The following is an 18,576-nucleotide window of genomic DNA, read 5'->3' on the forward strand; positions in this document are numbered from 1 at the left end:
TTGTTTTTATAATCACATAAAAGAAGGACAGATAGGAATTAAACAACAGAATGTTAATAGCACACTGTGGGGTCTGGAATTCAACAAAGAACGAACTCTGGGAACAGACATTTTACACAGGATGCTGAAATTTGTCCTAGCTGTGAGAGGTTTCTTGTCTATGCTCTCTGAGAATAAATCTGAGAGAATAATAAGAGAGAACTGTAGGAATAGGTGAAATGCAAAAAACTCTGGATGATGAGTTTTTCATATGTATATCTCCTAAAAGAGTCCAGTTCAAATTCCAGTTGGAAGGGAAGGACCTTCAAGGAAAGGTATGCAATGGTATGAATGCTTTGTTGATGAAGCATGTCAAGCTATTTTTCACTAGGGTATAGTAATTTTTTATTATTTTTTTTAAATATGTTGGCATCTTTGTAAAGAGTTGACTTCCCTCCTGTTTGTAGGCTCCCTTTAGGTACTGGAGAGCTGCAATGAGGTCACCCCGCAGTCTTCTTTTCTCCAGGCTGAACAAGCCCAGCTCCCTCAGCCTGTCTTCATAGGGGAGATGCTCCAGTCCCCTGATCATCTTTGTGGCTCTCCTCTGGACCTTCTTCAACAGTTCCCTGTGTTTCTTGTACTGGGGGCCCCAGACCCCCAGTGATGGAAGATTTAGGTTGGATATCAGAGGAAAGTTCTTTACTGTGAGAGTGGTGAGGTGCTGGAACACGCTGCCCAGAGAGGTTTTGGATGCCCCGGCCCTGGAGATGTTAAAGACCAGGTTGGATGGGGCCCTGGGCAGCCTGGTTTAGTATTAGCTACAAAGGTTGGCTGCCCTGCTTGCGGCAGGGGTTTGGAGCTTGGTGATCCTAGAGGTCACTTCCAACCCAAGCCATTCTATGGTTCTATGATTCTATGATTCTATGATTCTATGATTGTTTGTCCTGGTAGAGGAGCATCTACACTGGTGACTGACCTTAGAGAACATACACAATTTTGCAGAGACAATGAACAGAGCCAGTAATCCTCAATGTTATGGAGATACGACAGAGTAGATTTCATGTGTACTGATTAATTATATCAGGAGGAAGTTTCATTCCTAATTCTGGACACATGAACTGCATCTACACAAAAGGGCAGAGTTAAGGAAAAAATACCAAAATGGTTGAGATATAAGGAGGCCTGTTGTCTTATAAACCAGTTCAACAAAAAACTACACACAGTGAAGAACTGAAGCTACCACCAAGATTTCAAGAAGAAAAAAAAAGTTATCAGTAATTCAAAAAAGCATAAATAATTATTTCCTATCATAATTGGTACTTTCCCATGTTAAAGATGCTACACAAAAAGCAAGTAATAGATCAGTAGGCAAGAGCTCTCAATCTTCTGAAGTATTTTATTTTATTAAGACTGCCAGCTCTGAGGTAACAGGAGAGCCCTGGTGGAGTATTTCTTTACTGTTCATTAGGACTACAGCAGCACCCGAGAGCACAGCTCCCCAGCAGTAGGCATGGCCCAAACATAGAATTAGGGAAAGATGCTGCAACAAAGTGGGGGAAGTGTCTAAGTGGGTAAAAAGGTGAGAGCAGCACAGAGGTGAAATGATTTATCTGAGTTCACAGGGCACAGTAGCAGAACTGCAACCGTAACTCCTATCTCCTCCCTCTCGAGACAAAAATCACCCAGCCTACTCAAACATGAGGCAAAGGATGTCGGTGAAAATTAGACTGTATAGATCAGGGCTCTTTGGGTCACGCTAACTCTTCTTCCCTGCTGCTCCACCATTTGAAAAAAGCCACGTTTGGTGAATTGTAATGAACAAATAACCTTGCTCTGGTGGGTCTGCAGTTTCCATCCACATAACTTACTGTGTGATTCTTCTCCCCAAGCTTCCCCCCAGCCCATGCCATTTGATGCCTGCTGCCTTTGTGCAACTTTTGAAATTATAGCTTTAAAGCCCATGAGAGCAGTCCAGAAGGAAACAAATGGCAATTTTACATTTTTCAAAAATATGTTCTTACTCTACTCACAGCCGAGTTTTGGCTGCAGCTTGTGAGCAGAATAGTAAGTGAGAGTTCTAGTAATGTATTTCCAGGACAATTTGTCTGGGTTCTGAGAGCCATAACTTCTCTTCTTTGGTTCCTTGGTTTTTCTCTATTCCTTTTCTGGTCAAGTATCTATTCACAGGTCAATACCAGGTGTCTCTGAACTCCTGCTTTGGGACCAAAAGCTACCAAGAGGTGTCATGCCAGGGTGAATAGACTTTGTGAGCCAGCCAAATACACTTTCTCCAGAATTTAGTCTACACTAACAAAGTTCACACTGATTTCAGAAAGAATAACCCCAGAACTGTCAAAGTGATTACATGCATCTCAGAGGACAAACTTACCCTGCTAGAGAGCAGTCAGCTTTCAGTGTACAGCCAAGAACCCAGAGTAAATCTGAATTTGTGCCACAACCGTTCGATGACTCTGTGAAGTTGTGTGGGATGACAGGGCAACCCATACACGTACTGCCTGCTCAGCTGGATGAAACCTCCTGCCAGAACAAGACATTAATTTGAGGCTCTTTCCTTTGTTTAAATACCAATTATCACAATTCCTTTTTTGAGAGATGTGTATTTACAGCTATTATAAGCAAACTGGGCAGAATTGTCTAAGAGACAAAAGCTGTACTGAACAAACCTGTAGTAAGACAGATAGGTAGGCACAACGATCCCATAAGCTTATTATTTTTTTCCTTTAGAAAAACACATTAAAAAGAAAAAAAAAAAAAAAAAAAAAAAGGAAAAAAATATTAGAAAAGTGCATAGTTTACACTTATGAATTCTTAACAGAGTTAATTAAACTGTTTTCAGACCTCAGTTCTTTACTTTGTACCAGGATAAAACAATAGTAAACCACAGTTATCTTATGAATTAATTTTGAAGATTGACTGGCAGAAGATAAGCTATCGTGCAGAAACACGAGGAAAATCCTCCTGAATGTATTCTTTGTTTTTATTTTTCCTGAGTAGTTTTCAGAAAGATTCAAACTTTCCTCCCCTTTTTATTCCAAGAAGCTGAATGAAGGCTTTCCAGCAGAGCTACCCACCAAGTGCATTCTGTAGCTTACTCTCATTTACTGAATTGGGGAAAAAAAAAAAACACAACCAACCAAAGAACCAGCACGATGTGCTCTGCACTAAAAAATCTTGATTATCAAGGTTGTTTTAAGGGGCATTTCACTTTGATCATCATTAGAGTGAAATTTAAAAAAAAAATAGATTACCTTGGGAAAAAAATACATACCAAATCAGTCTGATTGTAATGCGTTCCATAAAGCACTGCTATTGGCAAGAAACTCTGAAGGTAAACAAAACAAAACAAAACAAAACAAAACAGCTCCTCTCTCCATAACATGCATTTTTTTAACATTTACAAATTATTTTTGACTTGGCCACGCGGGGAGCCTACTTTCAATCCTCAATTTGAAAATCATGGAGGCTTTATAAAGTCTTCCACCTGCATCTCTTTTTTGCATCACGGTTCTTTATCCTCTAAAGGATGAAAACCCCAGCATATAAAAACTTTGTTAAGCTGTCACTATCAATAGAGTAAAAAAAAAATAATGGTTGACAAAGAAGAAACAAATTGCATCTTCGAATAAGTTTCCTTCATGCGCTTGTTAAAAGCTATAACCTCTGATGTTAACTAAATTTAACCCATTCTGACCCTGGTGCTGGCCCTTAACCTCTTCTTTATTCTGCTTCCTGTGGTTGCTGAAGAAAACTGGCCCAGCGCTTGGAAAAGCTCTCTCTGTTGCACACAAAGAGGCAGCCTCGCTGCTTGGCTGTCAGGAGGGATAGAATAGACGGGGAGGTCAGCACCTGTGCTGAGAAGCAGGTGACAGGGAACTGCTTGGACCATTCTAGGGCAAGTTGTAATAGTTTCTACCCTTTAAATATCGCACTGTAGTTTCGGGTATTCAAGGCAGCGAAGTTCACGTTTTCTTTGTGAATGCAGACTTTAAACAAATTAATCTATTGCTGTTCAACTGACTGTAAAATTAGTAGATTTACTGTTGCAAAAAAAAAAAAAAAAAAAAAAAGGGAGAGCTTTCACTTCCACTTTAATAAGGTCACGGATGTGTCCTAGGCTGCCAACAAAAGCAGCTTTTAAAATCTTCGCAGCTGAACCCAGCAACTTGCAAAGGCTGTTGAACAATGTCTTAGATGTACAGTGGAAACTCCTCTCCCTACAGTCAAGACGTAAAACCAGGCATTTAAAAAACTTACCGCACTGAGAAGTTTTAACTTTAATTGTGCCTCGCCACAGGGACCTACGGGCTGGCTTTATGATTACCATTTTAATAAATTCAGCCAGCCTTGCTTTTCAGGGAGCAAAATCAGTTCCTTGCCTGGATTCTTTAAATCAGACCAAGCAATTTAATGATGGCATGCATCTTCAAAAGAATTGTTTTAATGCACAGAACAGAGACAGACCCTTGGAACCAAACAAAACTGTGGCTCTTTGGCTATTACATTCTGTGCAGGGCTCTGCTAGCAGTGGCCATTCTTACCACCCAACAGAATTCTGGGGTTGCTTTTATTTTTTGCTGCTTTGTTAGAGTGAAAATAGAGAAGTGTGTGTATTAAGCAGCTTTCAAAAGCGGGGGATGTAAAGAGAGTAAGCGAGCTACTGCAGAACCAGGAACATGTACCTGCGGCTCACCCAGAATATCTGTATCCTTTATGCATGCATTAACTCCAGTATGTTCTGCAGCATGTGGCAATGCTCAGCTCCGCACAAGGGAGTTTTTGTCTGAGTTATGTGATAAAGTCTTCATAGAACCGTAGAAGGCCTGGGTTGAAAAGGACCTCATCTAGTTCCAACCCTCCTGCTATCTGCAGAGTCACCAACCACCAGCCCATGCTGCCCAGAGCCACATCCAGCCTGGCCTTGAATGCCTCCAGGGACGGGGCATCCACAACCTCCTTGGGCAACCTGTTCCAGTGCGTCACCATTCTCTGGGTGGAAAAACTTCCTCCTAATATCTGACCTAAACCTCCCCTGTCTCATTTTAAAACCGTTCCCCTTTGTCCTATCACTATCTGCCCTTGGAAACAGCCATTCTCCCTCCTGTTTATATGCTCCCTTCAAGTACTGGAAGGCCACAATGAGGTCTCCCCAGAGCCTTCTCTTTTCCAAGCTAAACAAGCCCAGTTTCTTCAACCTTTCCTTAAAGGAGAGGTGCTCCAGCCCTCTGATCATCTTAGTAGCCCTCCTCTGGACCCATTCCAACAACTCTGCATCTTTCTTGCACTGGGGCCCCAGGCCTGGACACAGTACTGCAGATGGGGCCTCACAAGGGCTAAGTCGAAGGGGACAATCACCTCTCTCTCCCTGCTGGCCACCCCTTTTTTAATGCAGCCCAGGATATAGTTGGCCTTCTGGGATGCAGGCACACACTGGCTCATGTCCAGCTTCTCATCCACCAGGAAAGGTCTTTGGCCAAGGTCTTAGGTCTTTGGCCAAGAGTTCCAGGCATTGCATTAGCCCAACAGTATCAATAACAAATTCCTGAGGACCTTGTTTGGCACTTGAAAAGTTTTGCACTAGATGTTGGGAATCAGATCTCCAGTTCAGGAGTAGGGGAGAACTGTGTCACCCATACAGCAGCATCCTTGCTCTCTGCCAACTATAAGCACAGATCCAGCCCAACAGAGCGACCAGAACCAGCACCCACCTCCTCAGGGACAAATGAACCTGCAGACCCCCAGAGTTGGGCTAAGAAGTTGAAGGAAGTTTCCCAGTAGCATCCTGAGCATGTAGGTAATGCCCACACCCTCAGGTCACTGCTGCTCAGGGAATTGCTGCAGAAAGCAGCAGTGCCTCGGAGCATTTCCTGTGTGAGGAAAGGCTGAGAGACCTGGGGCTGTGCAGCCTGGAAAAGAAAAGACTGAGAGGGATCTTATCAATGCTTATAAATACCACAGAAAGGCCAGGGAAGGGACCTCAAGGATCATGAATCCCCAACCCCCTGCCACACGCAGGGCCACCAACCTCCTCATTTAATACCAGATCAGGCTGCCCAATCAGGCCTTGAACACCTCCAGGGACAGGGCATCCACAGCCTCTCTGGGCAGCCTGTTGCAGCACCTCACCACTCTCACAGTAAAGAACTTCCCCCTGACATCCAACCTAAATCTTCCCTCCCTGAACTCAAAACCATATCAAAAAGATGGGAGTCAAGTGGCAGTGGATATGTCCTCTGGAGATACTCAAAACCCATGCGGTCGCTTTCCTGCACAACCTACAGCAGGGAACCTCCTTTAGCAGGGGGTCAGGCTAAGTGATCTCCAGAGCTCCCTTCCAACCCCGATGGCTCTGTGATTCTGAGGACCAGCAACCTCCACCGCCATCCCTGCTCCTTTTAAATGCTCTGGATTATCCACGCGTTGGTGCACGGACTGGCAGAACAGGCCTTGATTTGGCACGAAAGAAAACAAAGCGGCTTTGCTTAACCAGCTTGAAATACAGAGCACACCGCACAGCACGCACCACCACCGCCCCGCGGGCCGGCTGCGTGCGCAGCCCTCGTGCGGCCGGGAGGGGGAGGAGGAGGAAGAGGAAAGGGAGGGGGAGGAAGAGGAAGGGGAAGGGAGGCCGGGCTCCACCCTCCCGGCCGGGGCAGGTAAGGGCGGCCCGCGGGGCGCTGCAGGCGCGGGGGGGTTGGACGATGTGTTCCTCCGGAGCCGGGTTCCGCTGAGATCAATGCGGTTTTGGTGCTTTGTGCCTGAAGGGGCTCGCGGTGACAGCACGAGGGGGAGGGGCTTTAGGCTGAAGGAGGAGAGGTTTAGGTCAGGTTTCACGGGAAATCTTTTCACTCGGAGGGCGGTGAGGCTGTGGGTCACACAGAATCGTTTGAGTTGGAGGAGACTTTTAAAGGTCATCTACGCCAACCCCCCGCAGCGAATGGGGTACCTACAGCTAGATCACACTGCCCACGGCTTCATCGGCCTGACCGTGAGTGTCTCCAGGGACGGGGCATCCATCACCTGTCAGGGCAGCCTGTGCCAGTGCCTCTCCACCCTTATTGCAAATAACTTTTCCCTTGTAACCAATCTAAATCTTCCCTCTTTTCATTTGAAATCATTCCCCCTTGTCCCATCACAACACACTCTGCTAAAGAGTCTGTCCCCTTCTTTCTTACAGCCCCCCTTATATACCAAAAGGCCGCTCTCAGGTCTCCCCACAGCCTTCTCTTCCCCATTCTGAACAGTCCCAGCTCTCTCAGCCTGTCCTCACAGGGAGCTGTTCCATCTCTTGGCTCATTTTTGTGGCCCTCCTCTGGATGCACTCCAACAGCTCCATGTCTCTCCTGTACTGAGGACTCCACATCTGGACGCAGTACGCCAGCTGAGGCCTCACAGCACAGAGCAGAGGGGCAGGATCATTCCCTTGCCTTGCTGGCCACACTGCTTTGGATGCAGCCCAGGATACGGTTGGCTTTCTGGGCTACAAGGGCACATTGCTGCTCATGTCCCGCTTCCTATCCACCAGTACCTCAAGTCCTTTTTGTCAGGGCTGCGCTCCTTTCTTACATCCCCCAGCTTGTACTGATAGCAGGAATTGCCACAGCCAGGTGCAAAAGATGTTGCACTTGGATTTATTGAACCTCAGGAGATTCTCCTGAGCCCAGTGCTTGAGGTGTCTCTGGATGACATCCTGTCCCACGATATGTTGACCACACCATACAGCTTGGTATCATCTGCAAACTTACTGAGGGTGCACTCTTTATACTGAAGTTTTTGCAGCTGTTAAAAAAACCACACAGATGATTTCTGAAGTCTGTAATAAAATGAGAGGAATGGTCAGGTGTTACTTGTTTTTCATTCCTTGTATTGCAGAAAAGCCTTACCAGTGCCTTTATTTTTTGCCTTTTTTTCTGCAAACTTTTTCAGTATTTGAGAAAAAAGTCTCATCATCATAATTTTTACCAGATGGTCTGCTGGAATGTCTGCCATAAACTGCACTTTCCAAACAATTCATGCAGCATAGGTATATAGCTGTATGTAAGAAATCTTACTAGTTTTGACAACTGCAAAAAACCAACCTGCTCAGCTCATTATAATTATGCCACCCTAAATTTAATGTTTGTGTAAAAAGAGGTAATAAATACTTAAAATAGTATTATGCCTGATAAAATAGATGTATAATGAAGGTATTGTTTCAACTTTGGGGCATGGCTGAATGTAAAATTCAAGTTTAGAGACAGCGAGCCCTTTTTGCTTTTACTGAATCACAGAATCACAGAATGGCCAGGGTTTGAAGGGACCTCAAGGGTCATGAATCTCCAACCCCCCTGCCACATGCAGGGCCACAACCTTCTCATTTAATGCTAGAATTTAAAATAAAAATAATAGAAAATAGAAAATAATGCTTCTAGGTTATAGAAATAATGCTGTGCTTCATCCATATAAAACCAAGTAACCATCTGGATTATTTGCATGAAATGATCACTGGAAAACTTGTCTGAGAAAGACACACAATTTGGGGTTAGCTTAATTAGAAGCAAGTTGCATGTATCCTAGGAAGAGTTTTCAATGCTGGGATAAAACATACTGTCAAGTGTGGTAATGTTTGCTTTGTCCCACAGCACGGTGAATATTGGGCATGGTAATCTTGTACTGTATGGTTAAAGCTTATGAAACTTGGCAGATGTTGGGGTGGCTGTTGATGGGCATTGCATGGAGCACCACTTCATTCACTGGGTGACTGAGGCAGATCTGAAGCAACATGGCTTAAATAAAATGCTTCCCAAAGAGTGCCAGAAGAAGTCCCAGTGTTGTGTATTTCATGAAAACAAAACCCTGCACTCAAAGTACGCAGCTTTAAAAGTGAGACATGTCTTTTTATTTGACTGCTTTCTCCCTTTTAACCACTGGCTAATCTCTGCACAGCTGTGTCACAGTAGATACTCATGTGAGGAGAAATGAGCTGAAAGTTTTGGAGTCTCTAAAGGGATTCAGGTTCAAATATTAAGATACTGAAGATAATGTCAACTCTATACATTTTCTTTCATTGTAAGATTTTCTCTCTGGATTAAAGCCCTCTTTGTTACTGGAAAGCTCCTGTTAGTTGCTCGTTTTGTAGAGTAACACTGCATCTTTTCCAAAGAGTGGTTTTAAGGATTGGGGTTTACTGAATCAAAGTTGGTCTTTCTGATAATGCTAACTCAAAGAATCTGACAGTTGGAGGTAACTTGTTTTTTTTATTCTTCCTGTTCCTCAGAATGACTTCCTTTTGTGTGATGAAACTTTTATGTCAAACAACCAGAAGTGAGGCTAGATATGCAAAAAGATTTTGTGGTACTCTCTTGTCACAGACAACACAAAAGGGAGTTTTCCCTCCATTCTGGATGGCAGTACCTGATCCTAGAAAGACAAATGTGCTTGTATTTGCTCAGCCATTTTGTACAGCTGAAAAATCTCACAAAGATCCAAAGAGGAAAGCAGCATTTGGAAGCGTTGGGCGAAGAATTCCGTATCGGATTTTGCATGTAATCAACCATGATGGAGAGAGCTTAGGAGATATGCACCGCGCAGATGCACTCAGACTGATGGATGAACATAACCTGAAACTGGTTCTGCTCCGTGAGAACGCAGAACCTCCTGTGTACAGACTGATGACTGGGCAACAGATTCATGAGGAGAAGCTGAAACGTGCAGAGAAAGAAAAAGCAAGTCCAAAAACAGGTACATACATTGTTAATGTTACAACACTGAGCACTTTGAAAAATGCTGTATTAAAAGTGGTTTCAGCAGATTAAATCCTCTTACTTGCATTTGTGTAAATCCTGCAACGTCACTGCAGTCCATGCTATTAGGGATTTGCACTGGTGAAAATAAAATTTTGGATTAGTTTAGTCTTCTCCACGGAAGCCTACTATTGCCTTCTCAGGATTTACTACTTTGGCATCTGCTGGCTTTTTTTTTTTTTTTAAAGCTATTTTTATTTAAGTTAATACAGCTAGACTCTGGTTCTGTAAGGCTCACTGAATTTCTCTTCTACTAAGGCATAAATGACAGACACTTTTTACAAATCTGTGTACCACATACACAAACTTGCCTCCAGTGATCATGAACTGTGGTTGTGAAACTTTTTCTTCATAGCCTGCTGCTAGCAGGAAAAAGTCTGGAGTCCTTCCTTTTAGAGATGAGGCAGGCTTTTTTTTTGTTTTGTTTTTTAAGCCAATCTGCTTGAGCAGTTGAATAAATTGGCAAGGATATTTTAGAAGACATCTGACCTTGATTGTTGACCTCAGGCTAAAGAAGGTATCTGTGCTCTGGGCAGAGTTCTCATTTTAGAGAGCACTACTGTGGTAGGGAGTTATTCTGTTCCAGAGACTACAAAAAGATTATGCATGTGCTAACTAATTTAGAGAATTCTTATGGAGGAAGAGAGCATAACTGTACTGTACTTCCACTGGATACTTTACTGTACAAGAAAACAGGCTTGAGATGAATAGATATTTATTTTAAAGCTTTCATATTCAGCTACATGTGCAAAATGTAGGAGTTTCCACACTAAGTCTCAAGTCCAGATCCAATGTTTGCCTATTTATCTTTGTTAGACCTGCGTTGTGGGTGGTATGAACAAAACTGCAGTGAAAACAAAACTACTTTAAGCATTCTGAACCTGAAGAGACTTCCGTGCGTGCTCTAAACACGCAGTCTATCTCCCCTTTAGAGCAGTGACTGAAATACCAATTACCCCTTCTAAGGTGAGAGTGGTAAGTGCTGACACAATGAGGCTGGGATGCTCTATGTATGAGAAAGCAACATGGCGGAAAGGGAGTTAAGCAAAGTACTGGAGGCTGCTGAAAGAGAGCAGATAGTTTCTCACATGCTATGCTGACACAATCTTAGTTCTGTTTTAAACAGTGCTGGTTCAGAAGGAGTTATCCTTTTCTTCAGCTATTGCCAAGAATGACTTGGAGACCAAGACTAAACAGATAACACACTGGATTGAAAAGAAATACCATGTTAAAGTGACTATCCGACAGGCAAGGGATAGCAATTCAGACATGGTAAGTGGACAGTCCATTTCATGAAATAGCTGTGTTTGTATTAACTTCTCCCATACCGTTCTGTCTTCTGATTTTAATGCACCATTTGGTTTTGATGCAAATGTCTGTGTCCCATGAAGTTAGCTGTCACTTCACCTGTTCAAACACTTCAGTCCCATAGAGACAATTCAAGTACTGTGCTTTGTTAAGAATGCAGGCAGAATAGTGGGCTTCTTTGTAGCACCACCTTACTAAATGGGCTGTAAAATCATCCCATCTGTACCTTAAGCCAACTGAGATATTTTGCAATAAGGTTTATTAAATATTTTTGTGTTTTAGTTGGATAACTTAAATAACTTACCTGTTCTTCTGAAGACACTACTGTGTAGAAAGCTACTGGAATTGTGTTTCAAAAGTGGCAAAGTAAATATCTATAAAGATTTTAGGGCTTCGTGTCTTGTCTTGTGCACAAATCTGGGCTTTTTGTTTGTTTGTTTTTTAAACCAAAACAGGATGAATTAGTAATTTAATCTAAATATTAGGAAAAGGCATAATGCTGATGACTTTCCTAGACCTATTTTAATGAATAAAGAATAAATGGTTGGGAAAAGAGAAGCTGAAGTGTTGAAACCAAAACTAGCACAACAGCCTGAAATGTTTTTCTAACCATTATTGTGCATTTTATCCTATTTTTTCCTCATTTCAGTTCACGCTTTTTGATCAGATTTTGGAGGCTATGTCTGACAAAGCCACTTATCTTTCCAAGCCTAAAGCCATTAAGGAAGGAACAAGTATGTGCATTCTGAGACACATGTCTGACAAAGAGTTGAAAGCATACCAGAAGATGGAAAAACAGAAAAACAGTATGGTAAAGAAAGATGAAAATGAAGAGTCAAAGTCAAGAGAGTTGCATTAAGGACTTTATGAGGAGGTACAAGCAATACTATTACAAAAAGGACTATAAAATAAAGTTTTTTTGCTGGGCTTTGCACTGGTCATTCCATGAAGAAAATTTGCAGTTAACTTTTACTGCAGAGTCAGAATTTCAACAGTTGGTATTCCGTTTTCCATGGGCTGATCTGTTGTCTCGCATTCTGTCACAACCACATCTTTTCCTGGCTGTGTTTTAGGGGGAATGTACCCACTCAGACGAGAGGCTAAGCTCCTCTTAGGGCGAGAACGCTTTGCCTGGCAGAAATAAGTACAGCATTAGCAACTTCACGTGTGGAGAATAACAATGGAGGTGCAGAAAAAAAAAATGGGGAAAAGGCCAGCATACAAGACCTTCAGATAACAAAAATCTCCCAAATTAACTAGATAGCTGGCTTGCTTTCCTACTTTTCCACATTCCAAAACACTTAATACTAGCCCACTCCAACTGTATTTTGTCACCTCAAAGAAGAGGACTTTAAGAGTATGACTTACTTTTAGCTTTTTCTTTTCAGGATCGTGGTGAACTGCATGCCTTGCTAGGCTCTGCTACAGTTACAAAGAAGAAAAGGATGTTATTTCAGATTATGCAGTTCAGAGTAGGACAGTGTGAAAATACATACCTTCATTGCAAATACTTTTCCACAGCCAGGATGATCACAAGAGAATGGTTTCAGCTCCTCGTGAAAAGAGAGGATATGGCTTTGAAGGTTAAACAGAGTTGTGTAAGTTCTGTCACATCCTTCTCTTGGGCATCGGCAGACTTCCCTCTCCGCAGCATGTGTTTTTTTATGCTGCTTGAGGTAATCTTTGCGTTTAAAAGTTTTAGAACACTCTGAACAAACAATTGGCTCTGAGTAGGGGAATGAAAGAGAGGGAAAGAGAGGCAGAGTGTAAGTTAACAGCTTCTTGCAGGAGCTCAGAATTAAACCCTAGCAATCCTCTAGAAGATTGTGAAAACTCACATGAAGGGAGGGAACTCAGATACTAGAAAAGAATGTGAATTATCCAGATCCCAAATCCTATATTATGCAATTATTCACTAACTGAATCACAAATCAAAGTTAGTATACCAACATTGTCATCAGTCAAAGGTCTAGCCAGAGTGACAACTATTTTACCATTAAGTGCTAGTCAACAGCTGGTCTAGGCACAATGACAAGGTAGTGAATTCAGCAAGGCCTACTCTTCACATATGCATTTTGTTTCTTGTTGCTTGCTAATGCACATGAAGATTACCTGCATGGCTTTCTTTATTATGTTTCAGAAGCTCACTCCAAGTTTTTCCAATATATGAGCAGTTTTCCTTCTTGCATGCATAGCCTGTTAGGGACAACAGATGGTTACAGTCACAAACACTGGCAAACAGTCTCATTTTAAAAGGGTGAACTCCATTTTCAGTATTTGAAAATTAGAGGTAAGTTTTCTTCATTTTCCTCTTCATACTATGTGGTAGAACAAAAGGCAGTGGACACAAGTTAGGAGATGAGAAACTCCTAACAGTTTTTATGAAGAAACCTTTTTTCTGACACGAGTTGTCCTGAGAGGCTGTGAAATCCTTGCCCCTGGAGACATTCAGTACGTGACTGCATGCAGCCCTGAGCAGCTTGGTCTAATGAAGCAGATTTGAAGCAGATGACCTCCTTTCCAACCTAAATGGCTTTATGGAACTCCACCTCCCTCTGTCTTAAGTAAAACTTATATCCCACCAACCATACACTTTCAGTCAAATATATAACCATAATAATGTATTTTTATCTAAATATTTGTATTCCAGGAACTTGACTATAATATTATAATATTTCCAAGCCTAAAGAGACTACCATTTTATCAAGCAGACAAAATGACTTTTAAATGAACCACAGAAAGTTGATGCTATTTCAATACCAAGACTGGAAAGATCAAAGAGCTATAAGCAAGTCTTAAGAAAGGACCACAATATGAGTCACAGGTTTTGGGATACTCTTCCTAGTTGCAGATTTCCTTGCTTTCCATGTTAGTTCAAAACAAAACCAACAAAGTTAGCTGTCAGAGAGTACTAAAAGAATGGATAGCAGCGTAGCAGAATAAGCTCAAACATCTACATGACCACCTCCTGGCAATTCTACTTAAATACTTTTCACATGAGAACAGTAAAAATGCAAGCTTGCGTTTTTTTTGTCAATGTTGTGTAAGAAATGTGCAGCAGAGCTGGCAAATAATGTTAACTTGTGGACATCTAGGTTAGAGCCTTAACCATTAGCTGATCTTCTCTCCAGAAGATAGATTATTGACAAGGAAGCACTTGAGAAGTCAAAAATGACTTCTAAGAGAACTGAGCTGGGTTCAGCTGGCCAGAAATAAATACATCGTAACTTGAATGATGCGATGTCCTGAAACTGTAACCCAAATGGCAACTCAGAATGGTACTCTGGCTTTGTATGTCTAAATCACTAGCACAGAACACTTTCATGTCTGTCACGCACCAGGACGTACCAACCACATTGGAAAGAGTCCTTTTTCCTTTGCCAAAACACAACTGAAGAAAAAAGAAAAACTGTATTACCTTCATGTATCTTCTTGTGCCGCTTTAGACTATTTGGAGTAGAAAAATTCTTCCCACATCCTTCGTGATTACATCTAGGTAAAATTACACTGGTTTAACTCCTCTCATTGCACCCGCATAGCTTTTCTTCAAGTCACACACAATTAAAGAGGGCAAAATAACCCAAACTTTCCCTTGCCCAGAGATCTGTTCCGCTTCATCCCTAGTATAAGTCAATTCCATAATGTTTCCCATTACAGCAAGTTAAATTTTAGCTGATGAATCAAACTTCATCTCCCTTCCTACATAGGGAGCTGTCCAAACACACAGCAGGTGGAAGCTTCAGGTGACTTGTACAATTCTAGCAGCTAGAGCAGCCATGCAAGCATTTACGCTCGTGTTTCAGACTCTGTAAATTTAAAACTTGTTTGATTATCCCATGAACCTGTAATAAATACTAGGAAAAGTGCCTGGAGAGCTGAAATTACAGTGCACCGTGACTGCTGCTCAACAGTTTGCTGGGAAAGCAGAGAACTAGCTAAAGAAGTGTACTGACAACCAGAGCAATATTCCTGCAAGTTTATTTTCAGGTTTTAAATGCCCCATCAATTAAAAGGTTGAGAGAAGGCACGTATTTTCAACACTAGTGTTCAAATTGTTGAAGTTCATTAGCAAAATTATCTACCTACTTGAAGGGTGGTTCATTGGTGTGCTGACACAGGTGAACTTTCAGTTGCTGATGTTTCCTGAAGGACTTGCCACAGCCTTCAAAGTTGCACTGTTTAGGAAATCAAGTTATTATCAAGCAAAACAACGACAGCCCAGTCCACCCACGCTGGGTCACATGGACTCATGCAAATTCTGTATAACAAGCCCAGGGATGTCCTTAGGTACCACACAAGCCTCATTCTGTAGTGCCAAAGGGGCACATCACTCACCGAATAGAGCTTCTGCTGATTTTCATGCTTGCGTTGAACGTGTTTCTTCAAGTTTGATTTTGTTCCAAACTTCTGATTGCACCCCTCAGCTGTGCACCTGCAAACAAAGCACGTTTTCTCACTGCACACAAAGCACGGACCCCAGCACCGGGCAAGAGGGCGACCAAGACAGCCACGCTCACAATACAAACGGCCTTTTTAAAGACACGGAAAGCCAACGGGACAAGTCACTACCGAAAGCCACCGGAAGCCGCGCAAGGGGGCTGTTCAGCAAAGCGCGCGGGTTTCTGGCCGCCGCCCCGCGACAGCGGCCGGCCGCCCCTCGTCCGAACGGCACGGCGCAGGGCGGCCCCGCCCGCTCCCACCGGGGCGACGCCGCAGACGGCCGAAGCCGGGCCTTACGCGAAGGGCCTCTCCCCGGAGTGCGTGAGGAAGTGCCGGGCGCGGTGGAAGTCCCTGGTGAAGCTCTTGCCGCAGCCCTCGTACCGGCACACGTACGGCCTCTGAAACAGACGCGGCGGCTCAGAGGCGGCGGCCGCAGCTCCCGCTCCGCCCCCGGCCGGCACGCGGCCCTGCCCCGCTCACCGCGCCCGTGTGGCGGCAGAGGTGCGCGTCCAGCCGCCAGCCCTTGTTGAAGGCGGCATCGCAGCCGGGGAACGAGCAGATGAAAGAGCGGGCGGGGGCCGCGCTCCCGACGCCGCCGCCGCCGCCGGCGGGCGCGCTCCCGACGCCGCCGCTGCAGGCGGGCGCGCTCCCGCCGCCGTCGCCGCCGCCGGGCGCGGGCTCGCTCCCCGCCGCGCCCTCCACGGCCATGCGGCAGGTCACGTGGCCGCGATCCCAACCCCGGGCCCCGCAATGGCCGAGGCGGCGGCGGCGGCGCGCATGCGAGGTTTGTGGAGGGCTGGGCCTTGGGGAGGGGCGGTACGGCGCCCTTCGTACTGCGGCCTTACTGCGGCGGCCTTACGTAGGCGCACGCGGCTCGGAGGTCGGTGATGTCTCGGTCTGTGATTAAAACTGTTCCTCCGAGCCGTCGGAATGTGGGCAGAATGAAGCAGCAATCTCAGGCGGGCTGGTGCTGGAGAGACTCACTGTCCTCAGCAGAGCTTCCGTGAGTGGGCTGCGCGTCCCTGCCGGGAGCTGCGAGGGGCGGACCGACGTCACCTACCTGGGCTCGTGCAAAGCCTTTGGCGTGGTTCCCCACCGCCCCCTGATCTCCGCACTGGGGAGGTGCAGGTTTGGCTGTTCGGTGGGTAAGAATTGGTTGGATGGTCGCAAACTTTGAATTTTTTATTAGCAGAAAAGTGAAAATATTGCTGTGGCAGATGTGGTTATGTGTGGTGATACGATCCATCGTTCCTCCTGTGGCCAAGTAGTAGTGAAAGCAACGCTGCCATTGTCCCAGATCTAACCAATAAGACAGTTTGTCTTTCTGCAGTGAAAGCTTACTGTACACCAGCACTACATTCAAACTCTCTCACAGAATCACAGAATCATAGAATGGCCTGTGTTGAAAAGGACCTCAAACATCATCATGTTCAAACCCCCTGCTGTGTGCAGAGTCACCAACCACCAGCCCAGGCTGCCCAGAGCCACATCCAGCCTGGCCTTGAATGCCTCCAGGGATGGGGCATCCACAGCCTCCTTGGGCAACCTGTTCCAGAGCATCACCACCCTCTGTGTGAAAAAGCTTCCTCCTAATTACTAACTTAAACCTCCCCTGCCTCAGTTTAAGACCGTTCCCCCTTGTCCTGTCAATCATTTCCCCTTCTCCTATTGAAAAAAACACACATTTGGTTGAAAAGGGCTTTTTTCATCTATGGGACATGGATATTTGAAAGCATGGAAGCAAGAAACTTGTTTTCTTTCTTAATGCCCATTTTTTTTCACTACTGAAAAGAAAATTCTCAATTTCCTGATCATTGCAAAGGTTGTAAGTATGCTGGAGTAGCAATATTTGGAAAGGTGAAAATAATGGATCGCAATCGAATGTTTTGACTTTGGCAGTGTATGGATATTTGCAGCCAACAACTTAGAGATCTGTGAGAAATCAGAACAAGTATTTCCTCCTAGATATTCCTTCATCTCACCTATATTGCAGGAAGTGTTGCAGATAATTCACTGCTGGGCTATAAAAGCTCCATTTTGGTAATATGTGAACACATAGGAATGTTGAGGCTTACCCCCACAGGATAGATATTTCCATAGTTTTCAACTGAGTGGATGTTAAAACATTATCCAGATGCTAAATGTGAATGCCCTGTTGGAACCACTGCATCCTTCAAAGGGAGATGATGAAGAGAAGCTTGCAGTGAAGCAGTTCTTATATCTTCCTCTTGGGGCTTTGACACAGTCTGAAAAGCAGAGCAGTCCGATTCCACATCTCCTCAACGTTATGGCCATGCATTAGTTGGAAGGCAGTCTATGGGAAATGTGGCCACTCTTGAAGGCTACAGACTTGATGAGGGGCAGAGCATGCATAATGCAAACAGAGCAATGTGTGCTGAGTGCTCAAACTCACACTTCAGGAGCCTGACATTAGGAAATGAGCTACATCACAAATTCTGATCCTTGAAACGTCTTCAAAGTGATGGGATTAACTACTTTGACAGTCCAAAATGCAACAGTGAAAATAATGGTTCTTTGGGTAAATAGGTATGGGAAAGCTGAAGAAATTATTAAATGTCACGCTAAGCTGAGCTCTTAAGTTGAAGTCATTTTCAGTTGTACAAATAAAATATATATATTATTTGATTTAAATGCATTAAACAGTATCCAAGCTGCTTAGTACCTTTTAAAATAATACATTTTCTATTGTTCTCACTTAGCTGTGGATTTATGTACTGTAGAAAAGCAAGGCAGCCCTCTTTTCCTCCTCACAACAACCTCAGCTTTATTCTGTTCTTCATCACAGCATGGGCTCTTCCTCTTTTCCTAAATTAAAGCCTGTCCCATGGCTAAGGGAGAGCAGATGAAGTAGGTGTAAATTACGCAAACTGGATGCCAGAGGTGAACTGCAGTTAGGATAATGTGTCCTTGATCTCTCTGTTTACAGAATTATGGCTGGCTCCTAATGATGCCTGTGTCCTCAGGAGCCCTTTCTGGGGATTTCTGATCAGCACAAAAACATGCTAGGAAGAGGATGGAGTTAATCAGT

General features: G+C 44.0%; 2 protein-coding genes across 2 annotated transcripts; one reads left to right on the top strand and one right to left on the bottom strand.

Annotated features, from left to right (window-relative positions):
• Positions 1 to 6,576: 6,576 nt before the first annotated feature.
• MTIF3 (mitochondrial translational initiation factor 3) lies at positions 6,577 to 11,946 on the top strand. Its single transcript, XM_031615722.2, has 4 exons — positions 6,577 to 6,653; positions 9,254 to 9,717; positions 10,906 to 11,051; positions 11,737 to 11,946. Exons 2-4 carry the CDS (start codon positions 9,255 to 9,257, stop codon positions 11,944 to 11,946), a joined length of 819 nt encoding a protein of 272 aa, XP_031471582.1. The 5' UTR covers positions 6,577 to 6,653; position 9,254.
• GTF3A (general transcription factor IIIA) lies at positions 11,938 to 16,250 on the bottom strand. The gene is made up of 9 exons (XM_031615721.2): positions 16,008 to 16,250; positions 15,825 to 15,925; positions 15,423 to 15,519; positions 15,174 to 15,262; positions 14,506 to 14,579; positions 13,200 to 13,283; positions 12,584 to 12,813; positions 12,456 to 12,509; positions 11,938 to 12,218 (listed from the first exon to the last, which is right to left on the bottom strand). The coding sequence occupies exons 1-9, from the start codon at positions 16,233 to 16,235 to the stop codon at positions 12,057 to 12,059; spliced, it is 1,119 nt and encodes a 372-aa protein (XP_031471581.2). The 5' UTR covers positions 16,236 to 16,250; the 3' UTR covers positions 11,938 to 12,056.
• Between the last annotated feature and the right edge of the window lie 2,326 nt (positions 16,251 to 18,576).

This window comes from Phasianus colchicus, chromosome 1 (assembly GCF_987193195.1).
Source record: "Phasianus colchicus chromosome 1, bPhaCol1.hap1.1, whole genome shotgun sequence".
Classification (NCBI taxonomy): Eukaryota; Metazoa; Chordata; class Aves; order Galliformes; family Phasianidae; genus Phasianus; species Phasianus colchicus.

Coding starts and splice junctions, on each gene's coding strand:
- GTF3A (XM_031615721.2), bottom strand. CDS start 16,235: ATGGCCGTGGAGGGCGCGGCGGGGAGCGAGCCCGCGCCCGGCGGCGGC. Junction 15,263..15,422: donor ATCAGCAGAAGCTCTATTCG/GTGAGTGATGTG, acceptor TTTCCTAAACAG/TGCAACTTTGAAGGCTGTGG. Junction 13,284..14,505: donor GCACAAGAAGATACATGAAG/GTAATACAGTTT, acceptor TGTCCCTAACAG/GCTATGCATGCAAGAAGGAA.
- MTIF3 (XM_031615722.2), top strand. CDS start 9,255: ATGACTTCCTTTTGTGTGATGAAACTTTTATGTCAAACAACCAGAAGT. Junction 9,718..10,905: donor AAAAGCAAGTCCAAAAACAG/GTACATACATTG, acceptor TGTTTTAAACAG/TGCTGGTTCAGAAGGAGTTA. Junction 11,052..11,736: donor GGGATAGCAATTCAGACATG/GTAAGTGGACAG, acceptor TCCTCATTTCAG/TTCACGCTTTTTGATCAGAT.